The sequence below is a fragment of the Tenrec ecaudatus genome, chromosome 2 (assembly GCF_050624435.1).
Source record: "Tenrec ecaudatus isolate mTenEca1 chromosome 2, mTenEca1.hap1, whole genome shotgun sequence".
Classification (NCBI taxonomy): Eukaryota; Metazoa; Chordata; class Mammalia; order Afrosoricida; family Tenrecidae; genus Tenrec; species Tenrec ecaudatus.
In genome coordinates this window covers 173479794-173502049 of record NC_134531.1, presented here as the reverse complement: position 1 = coordinate 173502049, position 22256 = coordinate 173479794, and the positions used below count along the sequence as shown (strand labels likewise).

Here is a 22256-nt window from a genome sequence, read left to right as displayed (position 1 = left end):
TGCAATGTGACAAATCTTTCAATGATGTGCAAAGATTGGCAAATTCATCTTGAATTTTCGGTTTCGTTTAAATAGAAAGTTTTTCTTTAATGTTTAGAAAACATATTTTTCAGAGATCTTCAACTTTCAGTTTTAAAGAGAAAATGTTATTGCTTTTTGGCCCCTGCACGTGTACTCCAGGATATTTGGTACAGATTTTCCATTTTAATACCATGAGTTCAAAAGAATTTAAACTAATCCCAATGCCTTTTTAAAAACAAAAATTATGTAGAGAATTGCCCTGGATTCACACTATTCAACATTACTGCTCACTTCCATTGTGTCTTTAGAAAGATAAACGATCCAGTATACAAGGTTGAATCCTGCAAATGCCACTGGGAAGAGAATTCGGGAATACTGGTCGATTTTACTGGTGCCTCCGAAGGTTGGGGAGAGTGATGGGGGGGTGGTAGGCGTAGATTGTAAAATAGGCACTCTAGTAAGAACTCTACTGGCTTCAGGAGATGAAACTATTGGTAAAGTCAAAGAGGTGATCCTTTTCTTCAGATGGTACTTGGAATCCGAATGCTGTGGAAGAAAGACACACATAGCCTGTCAGAGTTGATGCTAGTTGTCATCAGTTGTTTTTGACTCATGGTGACGCCATGCATAGACTGTAATTTTCAGGGCAATGATCTTTCACAAGAAGATCATTAGGGCTGTCTTTCAAGTTGCCTATGAGTGACTTTAAATCTCCAGCTTTGGGGCTAGTAGTGGAGCACTCGACTGTTTCACCCAGGGTTTCTTAGGTAAAATGATAGATCTTCCCTACTTGACCATCCATGTTTTGATCACTGACACACTTTATTAGTTAACTGTAAATAAAGACATTAAATGTTCTTCATAATATTCCATGGTACCACCTTACCAAGAAAGGGATATACCCAAATACTTAGGAGAACAAAAATCCATTTGACTTACCCAATATTTCACTTAATAACTTAATAAAAACTAAGTTATTAATTTCTAACATGCTCCATGTCCCCAAAATTGTGCTGAACATTTTATCATGGATAGAGGCAAGCCAAGCTGAAAAGGTCCATCTACCTCCCAGTTACATATTTTCCTGTGGAAAACTGGGAATAAGCAATGGGGTGGGGGTTTTTATTTGGCATACATCTTTAAATAATACAAGAAACATACTTCATTAATTCATCTTATTCTTCTATACTCAACATACCCTTTCAAATATTTCTTTTATTTAGAAACAAATGATATAAAATTACGTAAAAATGAAACCAATGTTACTCAAAACCTCTCAAAAACCATACTCACTGCCATCAAGTTGATTTTGACCCATCATGAGCCCATATAAGACAGAAGAGGACAGCATTGTCCCTAAGGGTTCCAAGACTACTCTTCCTCTCAAGTGCAGGCAGTTTTGAACTGCTGGCCTTGCAGACAACAACCCACTGCTTGACCATTAAGCCACCAGGACTTCTCAGAACTCAAAGCCCAAGGGAATTTGAATTGAGTGGAAAGAGTTCTCATCCCTTGTAATATCCCTGGGTCTTTTTCTTGGAATTCTAGATTGCTTTCTCCTTCCCATTCTGAATGTCTCTAATAGTTATCTTAGATCCCAAGTAGTGGGGGAAAAAACAATAATCTCAAAGTTGGTATAAGTTTGTTTGTATCCAATTTTCTGTCCCAGAGAATCATGAAATACCCTATTTTAATCTTCATCATTATGATTAGTGCATTAATTAATAGTTAAAAATGCTAGGAATGACTTGTCTGAGGTCAAGGGCTAGAAATAAACCCAGAGGCTAATTTTAGTCCTTGTTTTATCCTAGCATTTTCTCATCTCTATGCCAAAGTCTCAGACCTTGTTCAAAGACTGATTGGGTTTGATTTAGAATCCTGGCAATGCTGTCAGAGTCTGGGGTGGGGGAGCCCTCCTCTTCTAATATGCCTCCTAGAACAGACCCACTCTTTGAAGCCAGGTTGTCTTTTCTAAGTCCCTGCCTTTAAACATTTGCTCTACATTATCCCTGCTCTTGTACAACGACCTTGCTTCCCCCCTGGCGGCAAAATCGGTCCTTTACTGCCCTACGGGGTGTGATGCTCATGTAGGTCATCGCCTGTGGCTTTAACCAGCAGCCCGGCAGCAACAGGAGAGGCTGCTGCCTTCTAGTGCTGGTTGAGCCACAGGATCTGAGTGACCCGCTGATATGGTGACATTTAGAATTCAAACCACAACAACTCCAAGAACCTGTGCTTTCTCTATTTCCCCTTGACTGTTGCTATTAGATATGCCACGCTGGCATCCTAGAGAGTTCATCCAGTATGTTTCCAGGGGCCATGGAGAAATAGCAACATTGAATTGTATTGTCAAGTCTGCTTTGAGATGATCATGGCAAATTCTATACAAAGACTTTCTCATTTATCTATTGGCATAGCATTCTGCTAGTTTCTTGAGGTTTGATCATTTATATTACTTCTTTAAAATATGTATTTTATTTCTTTATTACAGAAAAGGAGATAGGCAAGTCTAGTTCACTAATTTTTTTAAAAAAATGAATGCAAAATGCACCACAAAAATGTAAAGCACTGGGTTTTTTTGTTTTGCTTATTTTCTACCCATCTCTTTAGAAGTGTGGCAATAAGAAGTTATTTGTGAATCTCTTGATATTGACCCAATGAACTGATGGCTCCTAGAGTTAGGGGAGACCATTCAGAATCAACACCTCAATAAATCTGAGCACAATGACATTAACTTAGAATTAAATGCCTTCAACAGTAGGATTTCATTTTTCCACATATAATATCTCAAACTATACCTGTGAAAAGTTGATCTAAGAATGACGAAAAAAAGAAAGTCACAGTGCCCGGGACTGCCATTCCACATCTACCAATTTCTCATGATGTGATGGAGACCTACTGCAGATGGTCCTCAGTTTCAAGTTTCCATCTGTGTAATGAGGGTAGTTATACCTCACTGACAATCTTTTGTTGTTAGCATTTGAGGAGTAAATGTAAATATTTTCCTACAATGAATCTTAGTTATAATTTTTAATTAATTTCATGCACAACATGCAGGTATCTCTCATTCTCCTTGCCTACATACCTTTACTTTTTCCTTCTTTATCTGTAATAACTGTTCTTTCCAAACTCATCATTATCTTTCATCACTTTTGAAATTGAATTTCAATGCTAACATCATTGATTAACCCAACGCATTTCTGCCTAATTAGTTTTTTCAACTCTTGTAACTGTTATCACATTCTCTTTTATATGATTTAGATGTCTAATTATTTCTGTAGTTCCTTATCTCCTCTCCTGGCATTTTGATAGCCTGGTGATAAACAACACATATTTCCTTATATGAGTGCAATCACGCAGTTTCTGGCCAATATTTTTAGAATTTAAAACTCATTATCATTGATTCCACTCCTTGGTTCCATTTCCTAGCAACCATATAGGCTAGAAATGCCCTTGTGGGTTTCCAAGGCGGCAAATAGTTGCAGGAGAAAGACTCATCTTTCTCCTAGGGAGTGGCTGATGGGTTTGAACTGCTGACTTTTCAGTTAGCAGCACAACACCTCACCCACTGTATGGCCTCAGCTCAGTGCTCCTTGTTTACAGAACAATGTAAGCTCAGTAAACATAAGCTGAATGAATACATGATTAAAAATCTAAACATTTTTCTTTTTCCTTAAAAGTTTGTGAGTAGGCAAAGATAAAGAAGCAAAAGGTTTTGTTTGCGGATGTTATGTTTTAATATACTTTAATTATACTTTATGTATAATTGCTAAGTGATCACTGGCGATTAGAGTCCTGGAGGTGTAGACTCCCATAAAGAGCTACAGTCTACAGTGTCGGGAATACAAAGTAGCAGTTCCACTTGGTCCTACAGGGCCATGATAAGTGGGCACCGGCTTAATGGCAGTGAATTTGTATTTTTCTCATTTTTATTGATAATTAATACTACTAGACACTTCACGTACATTTTCTTATTTAGTGTCTGTATAAAATCTATAAAGAAAATAATATTTTAATTTTAGAGAGAGAGGATTGGAAGTATAAGTAGTAGTCTTCTGTGGGTAATAAGTGGCAGTGCCTAGGTATGATCTCTCTCAGACCCTGAAGATTACACTCTTCACGACAACTATTATGCTATTCTTCCCATCAGTTTTGGTGTTCATAGCAGAGTCTCTTAAAATCAACAATATTAACATTTTTAATTGGATAGCACTCTGTTCAGTTCAGGACTTTTTAGGATATTCAACAGCATCCTTGACCTCTCCCTGATGTCACTCACAGGAACCCAAAATATTCCTATCCATGGCCAATTCCCTGGTACCGGTAGGAGGAGATGGACTAGCTGAGCCACTGGCTTAGAGTCATACCTTTCAGACTGCCCAGTAATAATCGGATGACTCCATAGCAGGACGCAAATACAACTTTCGAAAGAAAATGGGAAATTCCTGGCTAACATTTATGATGGATAATCAGCTCTTGGATAATTGGGAATTGGCAGCAGGATTCCAATTGGGAAGAATCACACTGAATTTCGGAAAATAAAAGAAAGCCAATTCCGCAAGCTGTTTAAGCTACAGGTTTGCATCAGACCAGGCCTGCTCTACTGTAAGAGCAGCATCTTTTGCTGATGGTAAAATGGGCTTTTGTTGAGTCCAGATGAGGGCTCAGCTTGGGCTGTCACTGTTCAGAGTGAAACACCTGTGGTTTTAAGTTATTCCAGGGCTTCCTGCTGCTGAGTGCCATCCAGCCTTAGGTTTTTTTAGAGCGCTGCTTTGTTTTAAGTAATTCCACATTATAAAGGTACTTTGAGTCAAACTGGACATTTTGGATCTTTTTTACACAGGTGGAAGGCACCATGATAATGGTCCAGAAGACATCTGCACCTTGAAGAGCAAAAAATGTCCCATTTTCCTCTACATGCCCACTTTTCTAGCAACTTGTTGAGTGCTTCTAACATGGGGTAGGCTCATTTTCTATTCTAATTGTAGATACCACTTCCTCTAGGAACCTGATCCCTTCAGCCTGGGTTTGATGCTCTGGAACTGTTTTTCCCAGGCTACTTTAACTCACAATCAAACCCTTTATCACAACATATTATGACTCAAGCTCCACCCCTGTTCTGTTTGACAAGAAACTGCCTGAGGTGAGAGGCTTTCTTGAGTCCATTTACTGATTGATGTATTCTCAGTGTTCTGCAGAGAGCCTGTCACACTCAATGACTAAACAAATAGTTGGTTGTAAATAAATTAATGAAAAAATATGTGCACGATTGGCCAGAAAGAAAAGTATGAGAAAAAAGACACAGTAAATATAGTTATTTCCCTGAGAAATACGTTTTTTTTCCATTTTGCACATAGGTAATTTTCAAAGATTACCATAATCTCTGTGAATAGGAAAAACTACATTGGTGTGGGGAGAGTAGTTTTTTCTGGGGAAGGTAGTCTTTAGGGTGTTTACCTTTAAAGTAACAAGGAAACTAGAAAATCCATCAAGGGGACAGGGAGGTCCAAACTTAGTCTTCTGTGCAGACAACATAGAAAGACACTATATAAGCAGTAGAGAAGCGATGGACAATTTCTTACGTTCGAAATATAGAATTAAGCCATCAATTTCAAGTTTTATAATCAGGGCACTGATAATGAGCTTATCAGACACTTTTAAAAATTTAGATTTAAAGACTTTTTGTTTGTTTTTGTTTCATTTCAGGTTTGCTGAAAATATTTTAAAAGTTCAAGTGCGTCATCATTGCATTAAACCTCAAGGTCAAAAAAAAAAGTGATACAAACTTTCCTTCGCATCTGCTCTCTGTATTTTCCTGTGGAAAACTTGGTGAACACATTCAGAAAACATTCAGAAAATGACAAGAAATATCCAAGTGGTTATCTATATTTTCACTTCACCACAGTAGTTTATGATTTCAATGTTCAATTTATTCAAATAATGTTATTTAGATTGCACTGCATAGGCATTTCTAAATATCATGGTATCTTGAAAGCAAAAAAAAAATGATCGTACAGTCTTAATATACTGTAGTGCTGGGTAAACTGCAAATATGTAATATATTTCTTTCTCTATATTACCAGAGGAAAATTACCCCATTTTGGTATAAAAAAATTAAAAAGTTCCCTATTTAATTTTGTTACTTCATTTGACTCCTTAGCACAGTAGGCAACGTGTCTGTCTCGTAATTTTGTTACTTCATGATTTACTTTATTTTTGTGGTTAATGTTATTTTTATTTTGAGCTGATCTTTTCTTTTTGAGCTAATCTTTTAGAACTAAAATTCTCATTTTCATTGACTTAATATTTATAGCCAGCATCAGAAAATACCTTTCAATTTGAATGAATTTTGAAGTGATATAAATAAAATTTTATCCAGCTTTGTGAAAGTCCTGGTCATTATGTGTTTCTATTTTAATGTTGTATGAGATAGTTTATGTGGCAACCTGAGAATCTTGAATTTCATCTTATTAATAAGTTATTCCTTTAAAATACCTGAGGGAAAATCATGGTATCTCCAAGGACTCGAATAATAGCTCTCAGAACTATTTTTTAAATGTAATTAAAATACAAACTTTTGTATTTCTTTTCATTTCAATATCTGATAAGCAAGTGTAAACAAAATTATTGAGTTCTTTTTCTTACCCTGCTTCTCACAAATACCTATTTTTGTTTTCACTATATTCTCCAACTGAGAAACTGAAAGGTGAAAAACATTAATTCCTCTTTATAGATAGGTGTGAAGAAGAGATAGGATCTTTGCTCTTTGCACAATATGCAAATTATATATCTGTGTGATTATAGATACTTAAAATAGAACGATGCATAAAATGATGATGTCTCAAAATATTTTTCCTTCCCTAAGAAAGTGATCTTCAAATATTTTAGGCAGTGTCCTCAGACTAACCTGTTTTAGTAATAAAATGTATATACATTTTGACTTTTAAAGCTATATGCACTTAAAACATTGTTGAGATTTGGGACGCATTTTAAAAGTGGCTTCACTTATATTCCAAAAATCCTTTATTCAGTGAGTTATTCCGTGCTGTATTTTAGGATTTGGTGGATTTTTGGAAAGCAGAGGGGCTCATATTCTTTAATATTCTGGATTGCAATGACTCTGGATTCAAGTCTTAGTTTGTTGTCATTTTCATATCTGAGAATATTTTTCTATTGAAAAGAAGCTTATTGAGCCTGGATTCTCTGGAGGACAAATGGTTTTTCTTTATTTGATTTCCTTCAGAGTATTCACTACAAAAAATAAAATTAAAAAATTTTTCCCTCTATTGTGACAAAAGCCTAATCATGCCCTTCAGAGTAAACGTAAATATTAAAAGTTTCTTATTTTATTAAATATAAATTTTCAATAAAACATTACCTTTTAATTTAAACACTATACTCCTGATTGTTCTAAAATAATTCACTTTCTAATTTTTTCATAAATGTAAATAATGTTATAAATTTATCATAAAATATATTTGACTGTGAGTGGCTTGAAAGTTGGGGAATGTTTATCAGAATTGGTCAGTTAGAGAAAGATTTCCACTTAGTGTTTCTGCATTATTTCATTGAGCAGAGAAAAATTACTTTCTTGTCTAAGAGCTACTCTTTGGTATTTTATTTAAACAGTAATTTATATTTTTCAATTAAGTGTATAATCCAACAAACAAAGAAAGCATATACAGTTTACTATCATAAATATTTACTGATAAAAGAAGTATAAATTTGGGGGCACCATTATGGCTCTTGAATAATTAATGCTTTCTGATTTTCAATGAAATAATATTTTGTTTCCATTGCTTACATATTGCATATCTAAAATATAGTTAATGCATTTTTCTAAGCTATCATAAGTCTTTTGATAGAAGCTCATTCATCCATATGTAATTAGCAAACACCTGTGAATATGAACATGTTTAAATATGAACAAATAACCAGGCTATGACTTGAAGTTCAGAAAATGAATATTAAACTATCAGTAGGTAGACTAACATTTACTTAACTAGCTCAACTCCCTACTTTCTTTGTAAGACATAGATTATTTTGGTAGATGTGGGTCTGACTTGGTCAATGAGTACTAGTGTAAAATTTGTCTCACCACCAACTCCCATCATTTGTATGAAGTGTCCAGTAATGCAAGAATAACTTAATCTGTACAGCTCAAAATCTTTCTATTGAGATTTTTTAAATCTCTTTTCCTCAATTGTGTTTTAAATATATTTACCATGGGCTAAATCAATAACACTATAAACAAGGACCTAATACTCCAGGAAGATGATTGATAATGTTCTCTGACATAAAATGAAATGTCTCTAAGGTGAACCAGAGCCTTATAGAAGACAGATATACAGTATAAGAACAATCTAAGAACAGTTAGTTCTTACAGCATGGCTCTGCTTGATATTCGCTCCCATGAAAGAAACCGGAAAAAGATGTGTGCTATTGCAAAGGTGATGAAGCAACTACATGATGCCTGGCTATTAGAAAGAATAGTGTCTGGGGTCCTAAGGGCTTGTTTTCAAACATGCAGCCATCAGAGTGAGACATCAACTAAGCCCACACAGAAGAAGCACATCGATATGTGGGATCTGAGAATTATAAATAATATAATCCAAATCTCCAGGAGGGAATAGGTTCAGAACTTAAATCATAAACACCTGGTTTGCAGAAGGCTATGGGCGACAGATGAAGTCCCAACTACATTAAAAGATCTACACGGGGTATAAGCCTCTGGTGATTTCCCTCTCACCATAATTGAGGGATGGGTATAGCCTGGTTAACAGACAAAAAATAGTGTAGATTATCATAGGTTAAAATCAGTGATCTGATTTGATGGTTAAACCCTTGGCATTAAATCTCCCTTTTGACAAACTTGAATTTGTGCTGGTTTTCAAATTTTTCTGGTTTTTATTTTGTCAAACAGGTTCATCTCTGTTGTTGATTTTTTATAGTTTGTTGTCTTCTTGACTCTTTATCATGGTTTTTCCCTGTTTATTAATATACAAAACTCTGGATGGGGGAATTTATAGCAACGATAACTAGATTAGGGATTGCTGGGGGCTCCGGAAGGGGAGGTGGGCAGAGTAAGAGGGAGCAAACATCAAGGAACACAGAAGGAAGACAATGTTCTGAAAATGATGGTTACAGCGATTGTCCAACACTTCTTGATATGACTGAACTAATTAATGCTGTGATGTCGGGATTCTATCCTAATAAAGTGGTCTTTCAAAAGTTTGTTTTTAAATCCTACCTTTTCCTTATTAAGTATAATAGCAAGCACATTTCTAACAAAAGTTGCCAATTCCATAAGAGTTTCTGCTATTTTTTTTTATCTTTCAGATTCTAAAATCTCATTAAGAACTTTGTTTTTCTCCCTAGTTGGTATAGTGGACCTGTTCAAAGGAAACATCTAAAAGCTCAGAAGAATTTTCTTGTCTCCTTTGGGTGTCTGCTGGAACTAGTGAGAATGATGAAAGGACCTGTCAAAGTCTCAAGCAAACATAAATGAAAGCTTGTTCCTGGGCTATTTTCTCTGAAGATGGAAGCAAAGTAGGCCTAGATTTTGCGACCCAAATTAATAACTTGTACTCAACTGTCTTACTTTCAGACTGTTTAATCATTTGTATCTCTATTTGGGCTGCTTTGTCTCAAATGGGGGATGACATTTTTTTTTTAAAAAAGCAAGCAATTACCAAAACAATCTCATCTTCGAAGGGTTCTGCTGCTTTTGATATTGTCACCGGGGGTGGGGCTGCACCCTGTGCCTTCCTGTTGGCCTTCCGGGTCTGAAGATTGGTAAAGTAGTTGACCGCTGCAAACTCAATGAGAGCCGAGAAGACAAAAGCAAAGCATACAGCTATAAACCAGTCCATGGCGGTGGCATAGGACACCTTTGGCAAGGAGTGCCTGGCACTGATGCTCAAAGTAGTCATGGTTAAAACAGTCGTGATCCCTACAATGAAAAAGAAGAGGACATGTGACTAGATCATTTGGAATCTTCCTAATAAGATTAAGTGACATTGCACTGATTAAAAGGATTAAGCCCTGTGTACTGTACATCTAAATTTTGTTATCTGCTGTGTTGTCTTGAGTACAATCACAGGTATTTTTGCATCCTTCAACACCGAGTGCAGTGATGTGTACCGTGCTTGCAAAGATTAACAGCAAACTGTTAAAAACCCTTTAAGGTTGCTTTGTTTTGGGTAGCTGATGATACCTCTTATCAAAGTTAAAAAGTCTGTCTTGTGTGAACCAGACCAGAAAATTAGATGCCACTTTGCCTTCTTTTTCCTTTTTTTAATTAACATGTCTAAGTTAGTTTTAAAACTTTTAAAAACTTTTTCATGAGAAAATGATTTTATTATTACTCATCTGCCAGGAGCAGTTCTTCTTGAATTATGACCTGGGGATGTAAGTAATTAGGAGCTGTGTAATTTTGATAGGGAGAAAGACTCATCTTTCTACTTCCATAAAGGGTTACAATCTCAGAAACCCAGAGTCAGTCCTGCCCCATCCTATAACTTCTGGATGAGTCAGAATTGACTCAATGGCATTGAGTTTGCTTTCTTTGGAATCTTGATTGTCAACATAGTTACATGGATATCCTTTTAATAATTTACAAGAAAAAAATTCTAGAATACTAAATTAAAAGATTCATGTGGATTTTCCGTTTATGTATTCTTTATGAAGTCTAAATATAAAATAAGTAAGGTTAGATTTTGCTATATTAATTATAATTTTAAAGTTTTCAGATGATAATTTGTAACAGTTCTTTGCCTAATTAGTGTTCTATGTTAAACCATCAGCAGTAAAAGAGATCCTAAGCATCACAATTGGAACTAAATACTTGCACTGATGCATAAGAAACTGGTGGTGTGTACAAACTAGATGTGCAAAGCTGGGATTTTTGTATGAGGATGGAATATAATTTATATGTTATTAGTATTTTGATTTAATGGAGACACGAAACAGTTTTAAACCAGGTTTTCATAAAGTATTTAGCTTTTTCTTACTTAAAAAAAGCAAACAGTTAAAAATTAGAACATATGAAAACCACAAGATATTACAGAGGCAATTTTTGCTGATTCACCTTGTGGAAAGGTCTTTTACATGATTGATTTGCCTGAATGACATGAGTTGATTTCCTTTATAGATAAAAAATGCACACTGATTTGACATTTCCCTAAGAAACACAGACAATGAGAAACGGTGGTTGAACTGAACCAGAGAGAGAGGGAAGGCGTACCAAAGACAGTCCTTGCTGGGACAGACTCCTTATTAATCCAGAAAGACACCTGGGAAAGAATGACTGTCATAATGCACGGAGTGTATATTTGTATCATGAAGTAGCCCATCTTCCTTTGCAAGTGGAAATAAACTGTCATTATTACATATTCACCTGGTGGAAGACACACATATCAGTACTACTGCTGTTGACAGTGTACAGAAGAAAACAGCAGAAATAAGTCATGCAGGCTTTTAAATTAGCATGAGGTAAAAGAAATCAAGCAAAGCTATATTTCAGTGTATGACAAAGTTACTTGATCAGCAAATGATAGAGAAAAGGGAGACAATTCATTCATTATTTCCAGTGGTGTTCTTTGTGCTGTACACAAATAGAATTCATTCCAAGGGTCCACAAATGTTAATGTGCATCTGGTTAAAAAATCAGTTTTAAGGAAAGTTATTCATTTCAAAACACCATTAGCTGAGGAAGTACAGAGGAAATGGGGATAGATTTGTTTTGTGTTGTTTTTTTTTTTAAGTATGCTTTGGTCTCACTTCAATGGCAAAATTCTTACCTGTGTTAGATTTGATTGTCTCACTTGATACTGTTTGTCCAATCAGATCATACTGAAGGAGGCTTGAAGATTCTTCAGGAACTTCGACTGAGTAGAGTGGTCCCTTTTTCCATGTATAGATGATTTCACTTTTAGGATAAGCATCTGATTTTTGGAAACAAATTAAACAAAGCAGTGAGCCTGTGTATTTCTTTCTTTTTCTTTCAAAGAAGTCTGATTTATATAAATAAGAAATGCTGGACACAATTGATGTGTGTATGGATTGTAATAAGAGTTGTATGAGCCCCTAATAAAATGATTTTTTAAATTGCTTGAATGATTCCTATTCATCTGAAAAGAGACCTGCACTTTTTAACGTTTTACATAGTGGATTAAGTAAATATCTAGAATCATACCATGATATTATTACCCTTATATTTGCTAGTGATGCCAACCACACAAAAAAACAACAACTCGGTATTTGGAAAGTTATTATTTGACTGTCACAAGGTTTTTGGTGACTTACAGCTGCCGAACTTGAGTGGACAAGCATGCCCATCCATAGGAAAGTTAACCAGCCTCATGGGACAGTCGGCATTGATGGTAAGCCTGGGTGTATCAAAACAATCGGTTCTGAGTTATATGAATAACAAACCACTTGCTCAGAGAAAACAGAATTGAGGAACTTACCTCATCGTGTACAGAATGGTTCCATTCTGCATTATTCTGAAGAGTTTATTCGGAGTCGTCATATTATGAGCAATTGACTTTTTGCCATTCCTGAAGAAGGTGTCAGGTGTCCATATTTTACTGACCATCAAGTTATTCAAACTCAGAATCTCACTTGGTCCCCCAAACTTCAACCTCTCATCAGTCCAAGTTTGCCGAAAGAAAACATCCATTGTGTACTCCTAAAAGAAAATAAGATATATATCTCCTTTAGGGAGCTAATTTGTTGGGAATCATTCATTCGCTGTCTAAAAAGAGAAAATACACCAACTCTTTATGACACTAACTTTCCAATAACTCTGTCCTTTCCGTGAATTATGAGCTCTCATCCTCAGAAAGTGGGCAATGTGAGGGAATGCTGGATTGTGCATACCTTTTTCTCCCACCTGGAGCTTTCTCAACACTCCTAATCTACTGATCCAGTTACGTCTCTAGCCACCCACTTGACATATTTACCTTTCTCCTTAACTGAGAAGAAAGCTATATTAAAAACATATAATTTAGGCCTTGTGCTGGCTTTCGTCTTATCAATTAATCTAACAATTTTTGTGACATTGGAGTCTTTTTGTACTGCTTTATATTTTAGTAAAATTAGATAAGCTTTTAGTTAAAAATAGGTAATCTTTACTTTCCAAGCACATTGTGCACGCACATCATGATCCATTTATATTGTTTTCAGAAAATATAAATGGAAATGTCACTACGATCACTCTAAATAGAGCATCACTTAAATATGCAAATTAAAATTAAGGGTTTTAGTTTGTTTCTTTTATTAAAATGTTAAGATTTATGACAATGGGCATTTCAAAATCTATTATAAGCAACAACTTGTCATTAATACATACATGCGTCCAATAATTGCTTTTCCTTTATATGTTTGTGACTTCTATTATGATGAGTGATTGTATTTTAAAAATTTAATGTGACCTTTGGCAATCCAGCCTATAATAGTGCTCTCCTGCACAAATATGCTTTCAATAGGTATATTTTTATAAAACAAAATTCCAAGTATATTCCAAATTATTAAAATATTTAACTCCAAATTAAAATGCTAAGTGGGAGGCACTCAAATGAAAAAAGTAGGATGCTGTAAAGCAGGATTATAGATAATGATAACTCTTCTGCCTCCTCAAATGATAAGTGAAATAAGATGACAAAGATCACACTTTATCTTGATACGCTGCTTATTTCTCTGTCTCCCTCCTTTGTTTATGGCCTTCTCCCTCTTTTCCTTTGTACACTTCTTTTTCCCCTTTATTTCCAACTTCATTTGTTATTTTCTTCTTTAATTGTCAAAGCAAAAAACATAGAACTCCAATATCCTATTTGAATCCTATTTCTTAAGAACATATATCTGTAGAGATAGCTAATTTTATTCAGTGTAAATGTTTATCGTTTCATTTTGGAGAAAATAGGACCTGAGATCTATGTAAGAATATTGTGATATATCTTCTTCCAGAAGACTCACTCCGGTTTATATTGCTACTTCCTATAAATACTCTCTTAGGAATCGTCCAGCCATCTGTACCTGGAATGGAGCCCCAAGAACCCCTACTGGTCCATCCTCACTGTGCAAGGTGGAATGTGTGTGTCAGCCTTGCCAAAGCCCTTTTTCATTTTAACAAAACATATTGCTACTTACTATGAGAGAGAGTTAGGTTTTAAAAGGCATAAATAGCCTCAATATCCTCTCATATGACTGGAGCTTGAGTGTTTTTATTTTCCTCTTTAAAACAATTTTTCCAGGTCTTCACAAGAAATGCAAAACCTTTCCTTTGCAGAGAATGTAGTGTACGGTGTGTTGACATAAAGGAACATAATATCTTAAAAATTCCCTCAGATTGAAGTGTCCAGGTGGGGGTCCTTAAGGAAATGTGAGCGATTACGCCAGTAATTTGTTCTGACAGTACCTTCTCAGGCTGAGCATATACTTCGCTTCATGAATCAGAGTCAAGTTGATGGCACTTCCTATTATCTGTACTTCTAGAATTCAACCCTCTTCTCCCAAGTCTAAATGTCTGCATCATTTAGAGTTTACTTACCATCTCCACATCTGACACAGGCCCAAAGCTGGTCACGTAAATGTCTGTTTTGACTTCTGTCACAGCACCTGGAAGGAGCAGGGGGGGGAACATTTATCACCAATGGCGTTAAAGGAATGAACTTACAACTCCACTGTTAAGACCACACTCAGCGCCCAAATCTGCGATGCTTCCTAATATAATCCCAAGAACAGAGTCCTTCTGCCTTCCTGCTCTGAAAACTCACAGCAGTTTCCTGATTCTGAATGTATTCTGATCAAATTGAGAAAACATTAAGGAGTAGATGAGAACTGGGTTCATGGTCTACTAAAAACTATAATATAACTAATACATATTGACAGCCCAGATAGAAACATAAATGGGCAAGATGCTAAAGTGCTTTACAAGGAGAGTATCATTAAACACCCCCCAAAACTCATTAGGCAAGCACTGCTAGTGCACCCACACTACTGTTGGGAAAACCAAGGCTTAGAAAGTTTAAATCATTTGCATAAGGTTGGAAATTGGGAAGGAGACAGAGACTGGACAGGAATACTCATGACCTCACTCCAGCACTGCTGCACTTTACCATTATGATAATTAACTAATTTCTAACTCCTCTGGGACTTGGAAGGACAGTAAGGATGGAACAGCAGTTTGGTCTAACAAGGATGCTGTCACTTACCTCCAAATCCTGGTCGCAATCGATTGTCATAGCCTTCAAGCAGATTGTCCAGGATCCGGCTAATGTTTCTGGAGTGGAGGGTTTCTTCATCCTCAAGATTTCCCAGAGCATTATCGATCCTGTAAGTGCAGGGTCAATGAGTCTCCCTATGGCCTCAAGAAGATATGCAGTGCAAGTCACCTCAGTCTTCCTCATTACACATACATGCCTTATCACCGTTGATTCTTCCATGATTTGACCTTGCCTACAAGAAAAACGCCTGTAAATGAGTCATACTTACCAAAGAATAAAGTAGAACCAGGACAGAGCTGACGCCATCCTACAATGCACCAAAAGGCTCAGCCCATCCTCTTCCTGTTAGCCTCCTCCTTCCTACTAGCTCATCAACTAGAGAAATCTTCCAAACACCTCGTATCCCTTTTCCTGGCTTGATTCCAACCAGTAATCCAATGGATGACAAGCTTTCCAGACAAACTTTGAGGTGGTTTCCTTCCTCTCCTTGTATCCAAAGCCTTCTTTTGACATGGAACTCGGTGGCCATCGGCCTTTGGAGCATCCCTCCTAACAATGTCCTCTGACGGATTTGGTGGAGGACCGAGAATCCGAGAGAACAGTGCATGGGTGGAGAGCGGTGACAATAATCGGATGAGGCATTAGGGGAGATTAGAAGGAAGAAATCCACAGCTAGAGTTGGCATGGCATTGGGAGGGCTCTGTGAGGAAATCTGGAAGGCAGTGGCATCTTGCTGATTGGAATTTTGTTCCAATGGGCTCAGCATTTATTATTTCTATGGCTCACAGGATTCCTCTTTACTGCTTAAAAAGTCAGATGATTATACAGGGACCTCATTGGATTCTTTTTCTGATTGTTTTAGCTCGATTGTTATAGATAAGCCTTCCTGTGTATTATTTAAAAATCACTCCTCTCTATTCATGTTCAGACATGAAACACATAAGAACAATTTCTGAGCAAAGAATATGAGACTTAAAGTATTTTTTTCCGGTACTGGTAATTTTGTCTTTTATTCACTTTTGGCAGTTTGTTCTTTTCTTTTCTGTTTCATTTTTGGAGGTCTTTCATCACAAAGGAAAACAAAATGGAACCCCAACACTGTCTTTAGGATCCTGGTAAATATGTGAGTCCTGAATGTAGGGGACGAAGGAATGTTAAGTTTCTCTGTGAAGAAATGCCATAAAAATAAAATATCTATAGACATGATTAATAATGATATTGCTGGCATTATTTTACTAGGCTTGCCACAGGTGAGAAACTTAATGTCTGAATGCAAGAAACTGCATTCTCTATTCAGTTCTGACACATTGCAGTAGGTAAAGATGCTGCTCAAGACCTTTTTAAAATGTTGGAAAGTATGAATGTGACTTTGAGGACTAAACCGCACCTGAAACGAGCCACGGTATTTTCGTTTGCCTTTGGGCTTGTGAGAATTGGACAGGGAAGAAGGACAGAGGAAGAAGAGTCAATGCATCTGAAGTATGCTGCTCGCTAAAAATACTGACAGTACTATGGACCGCCACAAGAACAAACAAATCTGTCTTGGGAAAGAGGCGCCGTCAGAATGCTCCTTAGAGGCAAAGGGTGGCAAGACATGTCAGGAGAGACCAGTCCCTGGGGAAGGACATCATGCTTAGTGTAGTGGAGGGGCCAAGAAAAGGGGAAGGCCCTCAGCAAGATAGTTTGATACAGTGGCTGCAACAATGGGTGCAAATATCAGAACAATTCTGAGAATGGCGCAGGACGAGGTGATATTTCAGACTATTGTACCCAGAGTCGCTATGAGTTCGAATAGACGTGACAGACAGCACTTTGCAACTAACAACACCCAGTTGAGATAGCAAGAAGCTGTAGTAAATGAACTGCTTTTGAATTTTAATCTTCTAGTTAAAATCAATCATTTATAATAATAACATTTAATAAACCTAAACTCAAAGCACATTGTCATGGAGTCACTTCTGACTTGGAGATACAGTTGAGGGTTTCTGAAGCTGCAAATCATTATAGTAGTAGAGAGCCACTCTTTGGAATAAAAATCATGGTTATGAAAAGATCATTGCATTTTTTATTAGTAACAGATAAAGAGTAAGAAATAAAAGTCTCAGGGCATACATTCCATGAATTTAACTCATCATCCATCCATTTCACATTATGTATGTTTTAGAATATTAATTCTGTAAAAATCAGGATAATTATTGACACATGCCACAGATTTAAATTATTTCTGAACAAAAATATGACATAAGTTGCTTGAGGAAGATTTCACGACTGATTGATGTAGTCAATGTCACTGGATTATTGGACTATACACGTGAATTGATAAATGCATTATCTATATTTATATATTATACAATAAAAATATAGCTACAAAAAAGAAGAAAGAAATGAAAGACTTTCGTTTCAAACAGAACAGACTTTGAAGACAAGGGAGGAGTGATAAAGCAATGGCATATACAGCTCGAGATTGCTAACATGAGTGAAACAGAGTGGAAAAGCAAATCTGCTGGTGGAATGGGGAGCTTGATGGGTCATCTAAACTGATGTATACAAAGTTGGTGATCTGAAATGTAAATGTTCACATAATTTATAATTTAAAAATACCTATAAAAACAACACCAACATCAACACAAATCAGTTATAGTTGAAAATAAACTATGTAAGCCAGAAAAAGCACAGGAATTTTAAGTGCTATTTATTTATTATAAAGACTAAGAGTTATGTAGACTTTTACAATTAGCCAGAAAAACTTGAATTCCTTCTGGTTTCCTCAGCATATTATATTCTGAATTTGTTTTCTCATATTGCTTTACTTACAAGCTTAAATTTGAGTCCCAGCCCTACTTGTAAACCTTCAACTATATCAAATAAATTCAAATGGAAAGAAGCTTAGGCAGCCATATTAATGAAGATCTCTATGATAGCCTCTCTAATTTAAGCTACCATTCCTAAAATTGTTTAGCTGATCATAATAAAACCTGTTTTCCATATCCTTTATAATTATATTTTAATATTCATTTGGGCATAATTCAACTGGTAATTGGACTGCTATTTAAAAGACTACAGCATAAGGAGCCCTGGTTGTGTAGGGATGATGTGTTGGACTGCAATCCACATGGCTAGCAGTTGGAAACCACCAGCAGCTTCTCCGAAGAAAGGCGGGGCTTAATACTCCCCTGAGCAGTTATAGTCTTGGAAACTACAGGTACTTGCTGTGAGTCAGCATTGACCTGAGGGCAGTGAGTTTGGTTTTTGGTTTAACTATTTTATATATATATAAAATATATATATATATGCCATTCTTTTTTCATGCTATAGGGCTTTTTTAATAGATAGATAAATAGATAGATAGATAGATAGATAGATAGATAGATAGATAGATTGTTGTTGTTGTTGTTGTTGTTATTAGGTGCTGCCAATTTGATTCTGACTCATTTCAACCTTACATACAACAGAGCGAAAACCAGCCTGGTCCTGTGCCACTCTCAAAATTGTTCTTATGTTTGAATCCATTCTCTTTTTTACATAGACAATCACTGTCAGAAAAAATTACATTTAATAAAAATTTAGCATCTAATTACATTTTAAAAATCAGATTATGCCCTACTTTCCCATCCACATACATTTCCTTATTTATTTATCTATTAATTTATTTACAAGTTACCTCACAATCTCATTTCTTTTTTTCAAACATTTTATTAGGGGCTCATACAACTCTTACCACAATCCACACATACATCAATGGTATAAAGCACATCTGTACATTCTTTGCCCTCATCATTTTCAAAGCATTTGCTCTCCAGAATCCCTTCTTGCAGCCACTGTGACATCTATCTTGTTAAGGACCTTCCTCTTCCTCACTATCTCTCTCTCTCTAAGCTCAGTGTCCTTTGGCTGGGACTGGTCTCTCCTGACATGTCCAAAGCGAGAGACACTAAGTGCTGCTAATCTTACCTCGAAGGAGCATGCTAGCTCTACTTTGACCAAGTCAGATTTGCTTGTCCTTTTTGCAGCCCAGGTCAATGGTAATGTTCTTTGCCAATACCATTGTTCAAATACAATGATGCTTCTTCAGTCTTGCTTATTCAATGTCCAACTTTTACGAGCATTTTGAGATGATTGAAAATCCCATGCCTTTGTCAGGCACACCTTTGTCCTCAAAGTAACATCTATGCTTTTCAACACTTTAAAGAGGTCTTGTGCTGCAGATTTACCCAATGCAATGTGTCATTTGGTCTCTTGACTGGTGAATCCATAATCCCAACTCCTCCCAGTTTTTCCATTTTCCATCTGTCCTCCCTTCCTAATTCTTCTCATCTTTGTACTTGTGTGAATCCTTCATTTTTCATGTCAAATTATTGATCATTATACAGTGTACATATCTCACTAGTGTTACATTTTCCCTTATAGACCTGTCTTTTATTTGGCTGAAAATTCGGCCATGAGTTGAACTAGTTACCAGACTTTAGTAGTGACCAAAGGTTATAATATTGATGGTTCCTTTAGTCTCTATCCTTCTAAAACACTGGCCCTTTATGATATTGAGTTTTGCTCCACCTTTTTCTCCCACTCTATCAAGAACCTTATAATTTGAACCTTTTTATAACAGTTGGTAGTAGTAGCCAAGGGCTATGTAATTCTTATGATTTCTTGGCCATGGAAACTGATATGCTTCTGTCCATTAGTTTGCATGTGTCTTTTACTTCCTTAGGGCAGGGTCAGAGCAAGAGTTGCACGTTACACAGCCATCCACAACCTTTCCATTATTGCTTAATTACATCTTGCCCTAAACTTTTGAAGCCATTAGACTATAAAAATATGTTGCATATTTTGTCATTAACTTATTATTCTACAAGGTAAAAATAGCTAAATTTTTATATATCCTTAAAGAAAAGATTAGCATACCTGGTTCTCTTTTTGATGAGTTATAATTAGGAATCAATTAATGAAGAAAAGAAAGATATTTTCAACCTCCAATGGGAGAAACATTCTACATCTGGTAGACAAAACAAGTAGTGTAACGTGATTCCTCAACTTAACATGAATGTGCTGGACCTGGCCATCAGTAGAGTTCTTTTAAGTTTTGTAAATTTGTGGATTTTAATTGTGTATTAGTATCAGTAATGAAGCCTCTTGTGCAAACATCCCTGTTAGAAGTGGCATAGCAAGGTCTATTAACAAGCTGCTAATTGGATTATGATTATTGCTTTCCTAAAAAGAGAGAGAGAGAGAGATCAAGAACATGAAAATGACTATAACTTTGGTAGATGTGTGATTAGAGAACCAGGAGCTCCCCCTGCTTTATCGACTTATTTTCCCTGACATATTTTAGAATGCTTACCTATCCTATGCCTGTCCTCTTCAGAGATGATTCTTCATGACATGCTTGGAGGGTTTTTTGTTTGGTAGGTTGGTTGACTTTTGGGAAAATCTTAGTTAACCATTGTTTATTTTGGGTTTCATCTCCACCTGAAAGTCTAGAAATATAATTTTCCCCAAGAATTTAATCCTAAAACATAACCCACTACTATTTTGTCAGCTATGACTCAGTAGCAATTCCATAGATAATGTCAGATATTGTAAAAGGTGGGGAGAGGATGAGAGCAGACAGCTGTCTCTTTCTGCCCTGGCGTGGTTGGTGGGAATGTTGTTATGACACCAAAATTCCTCCCACAACACTCTAATTTTCTGGCTGTATTTCATATATATATTTGCGTGTTCATCTATATATATATTGATTTTGGTCCTATGAGGTTTATTCAAAGGATTGTTGGACCTGAACCTCTAGGTAAAATTAATCATCACTCTATTAAACTTTTTTTTCTGTCTAGGACACTACTATCATGTTTAATTATTGTGAATCAGGGAGTATGCTTTTGATATTCATGCTATATCCTTTCTACACATATTTTCCCCTTAATAGTGTACTCTTATATCTGTTATTATCTCTTAATTCCCTCATTAAGCACTTATTTTTAATAAATCATATTAGGACTATTGTGATTTTCTTTTAGTGATTGTTTTCATCAGAAGTCTTCTCTACTTATTTTATATGTCTGTGAATATTCTTACATTTATCTTTTAGCTAATACTTATTAGCTGAGTGTTGTGAGCTGGACATCATTCCAAACCATGTGGAGGCATGGATACTTGATACATCCATCCACTCTGCTGGTAGATAAGGCTTGCGACTCATTCAGTAACTGCTCACTCAAGCAAGGCAGTGGAATTCAGTGGGTACAAGCATATATTGTGGTTTTCAATGCTGCCTAGAAGTATAATAGCTTTGTTTGACCTTAAGCATTGAACATTATTTGACCCAATAATGACCTAATTATTTAACATTCTGTTTCCTCATTTTAATAAAATATGAATACAGTAATTTTTTTATAATACACTTTCATTGAACCCAATGAGTTCACATTGGTAAAGTTTAGAACAGTACCATGCACAGGATAAATACCATAGGATGTTTGCTGCTCAAATTTTCATATTAATGCTATTGAAGATCGTGTTGGGCAAAGCAAGTCTTTCAACGGATGCTACACAGAGAAAATACAAGCTATCTGCCCTCTCGGACGTCCAGGACATGAATTTGAGAAGGGAGGTGGTGATGATTAAGCTTTAAAAATCTAAGTAAATGATTTAAAACACTTTCTAATTAGGTAGGACTGTGAGTAAAAGGAAAAAATGAAATGGGAGATGGACCTTAAGAGAGTTTGGATTCTTAGGCAAATCTCCCCTAAAGTGGAAAATGAACCTTTACTGAGGACCAGGTGCCATAGCTACGTCCATCCCTTTCCAGAGAGAAGAGTGAAGAATAGCAAAGACAGATGCAAACAACTAGTCTCTGACCCCCGAGACTCTTAGACCAGAAGAATGAGATGGTTCTTAACTAGCACTGTCAACCACTCTGAAAAGTATTCTGATAGAAAGTCCTTAATAGAGTATGAGTAAAACATGAAACAAAATTCAAAGTCTTAAAAAACAAAAACAATAAAAATAAACATG

At 36.1% G+C, this 22256-nt stretch overlaps 1 protein-coding gene across 1 annotated transcript; it reads right to left on the bottom strand.

Moving 5' to 3' along the window:
• Positions 1-291: 291 nt before the first annotated feature.
• On the bottom strand, positions 292-15554 carry GABRA6 (gamma-aminobutyric acid type A receptor subunit alpha6). The gene is made up of 9 exons (XM_075543186.1): positions 15517-15554; positions 15237-15355; positions 14573-14640; positions 12492-12712; positions 12328-12410; positions 11823-11966; positions 11267-11419; positions 9714-9973; positions 292-567 (listed from the first exon to the last, which is right to left on the bottom strand). Exons 1-9 carry the CDS (start codon positions 15552-15554, stop codon positions 292-294), a joined length of 1362 nt encoding a protein of 453 aa, XP_075399301.1.
• Positions 15555-22256: the final 6702 nt, after the last annotated feature.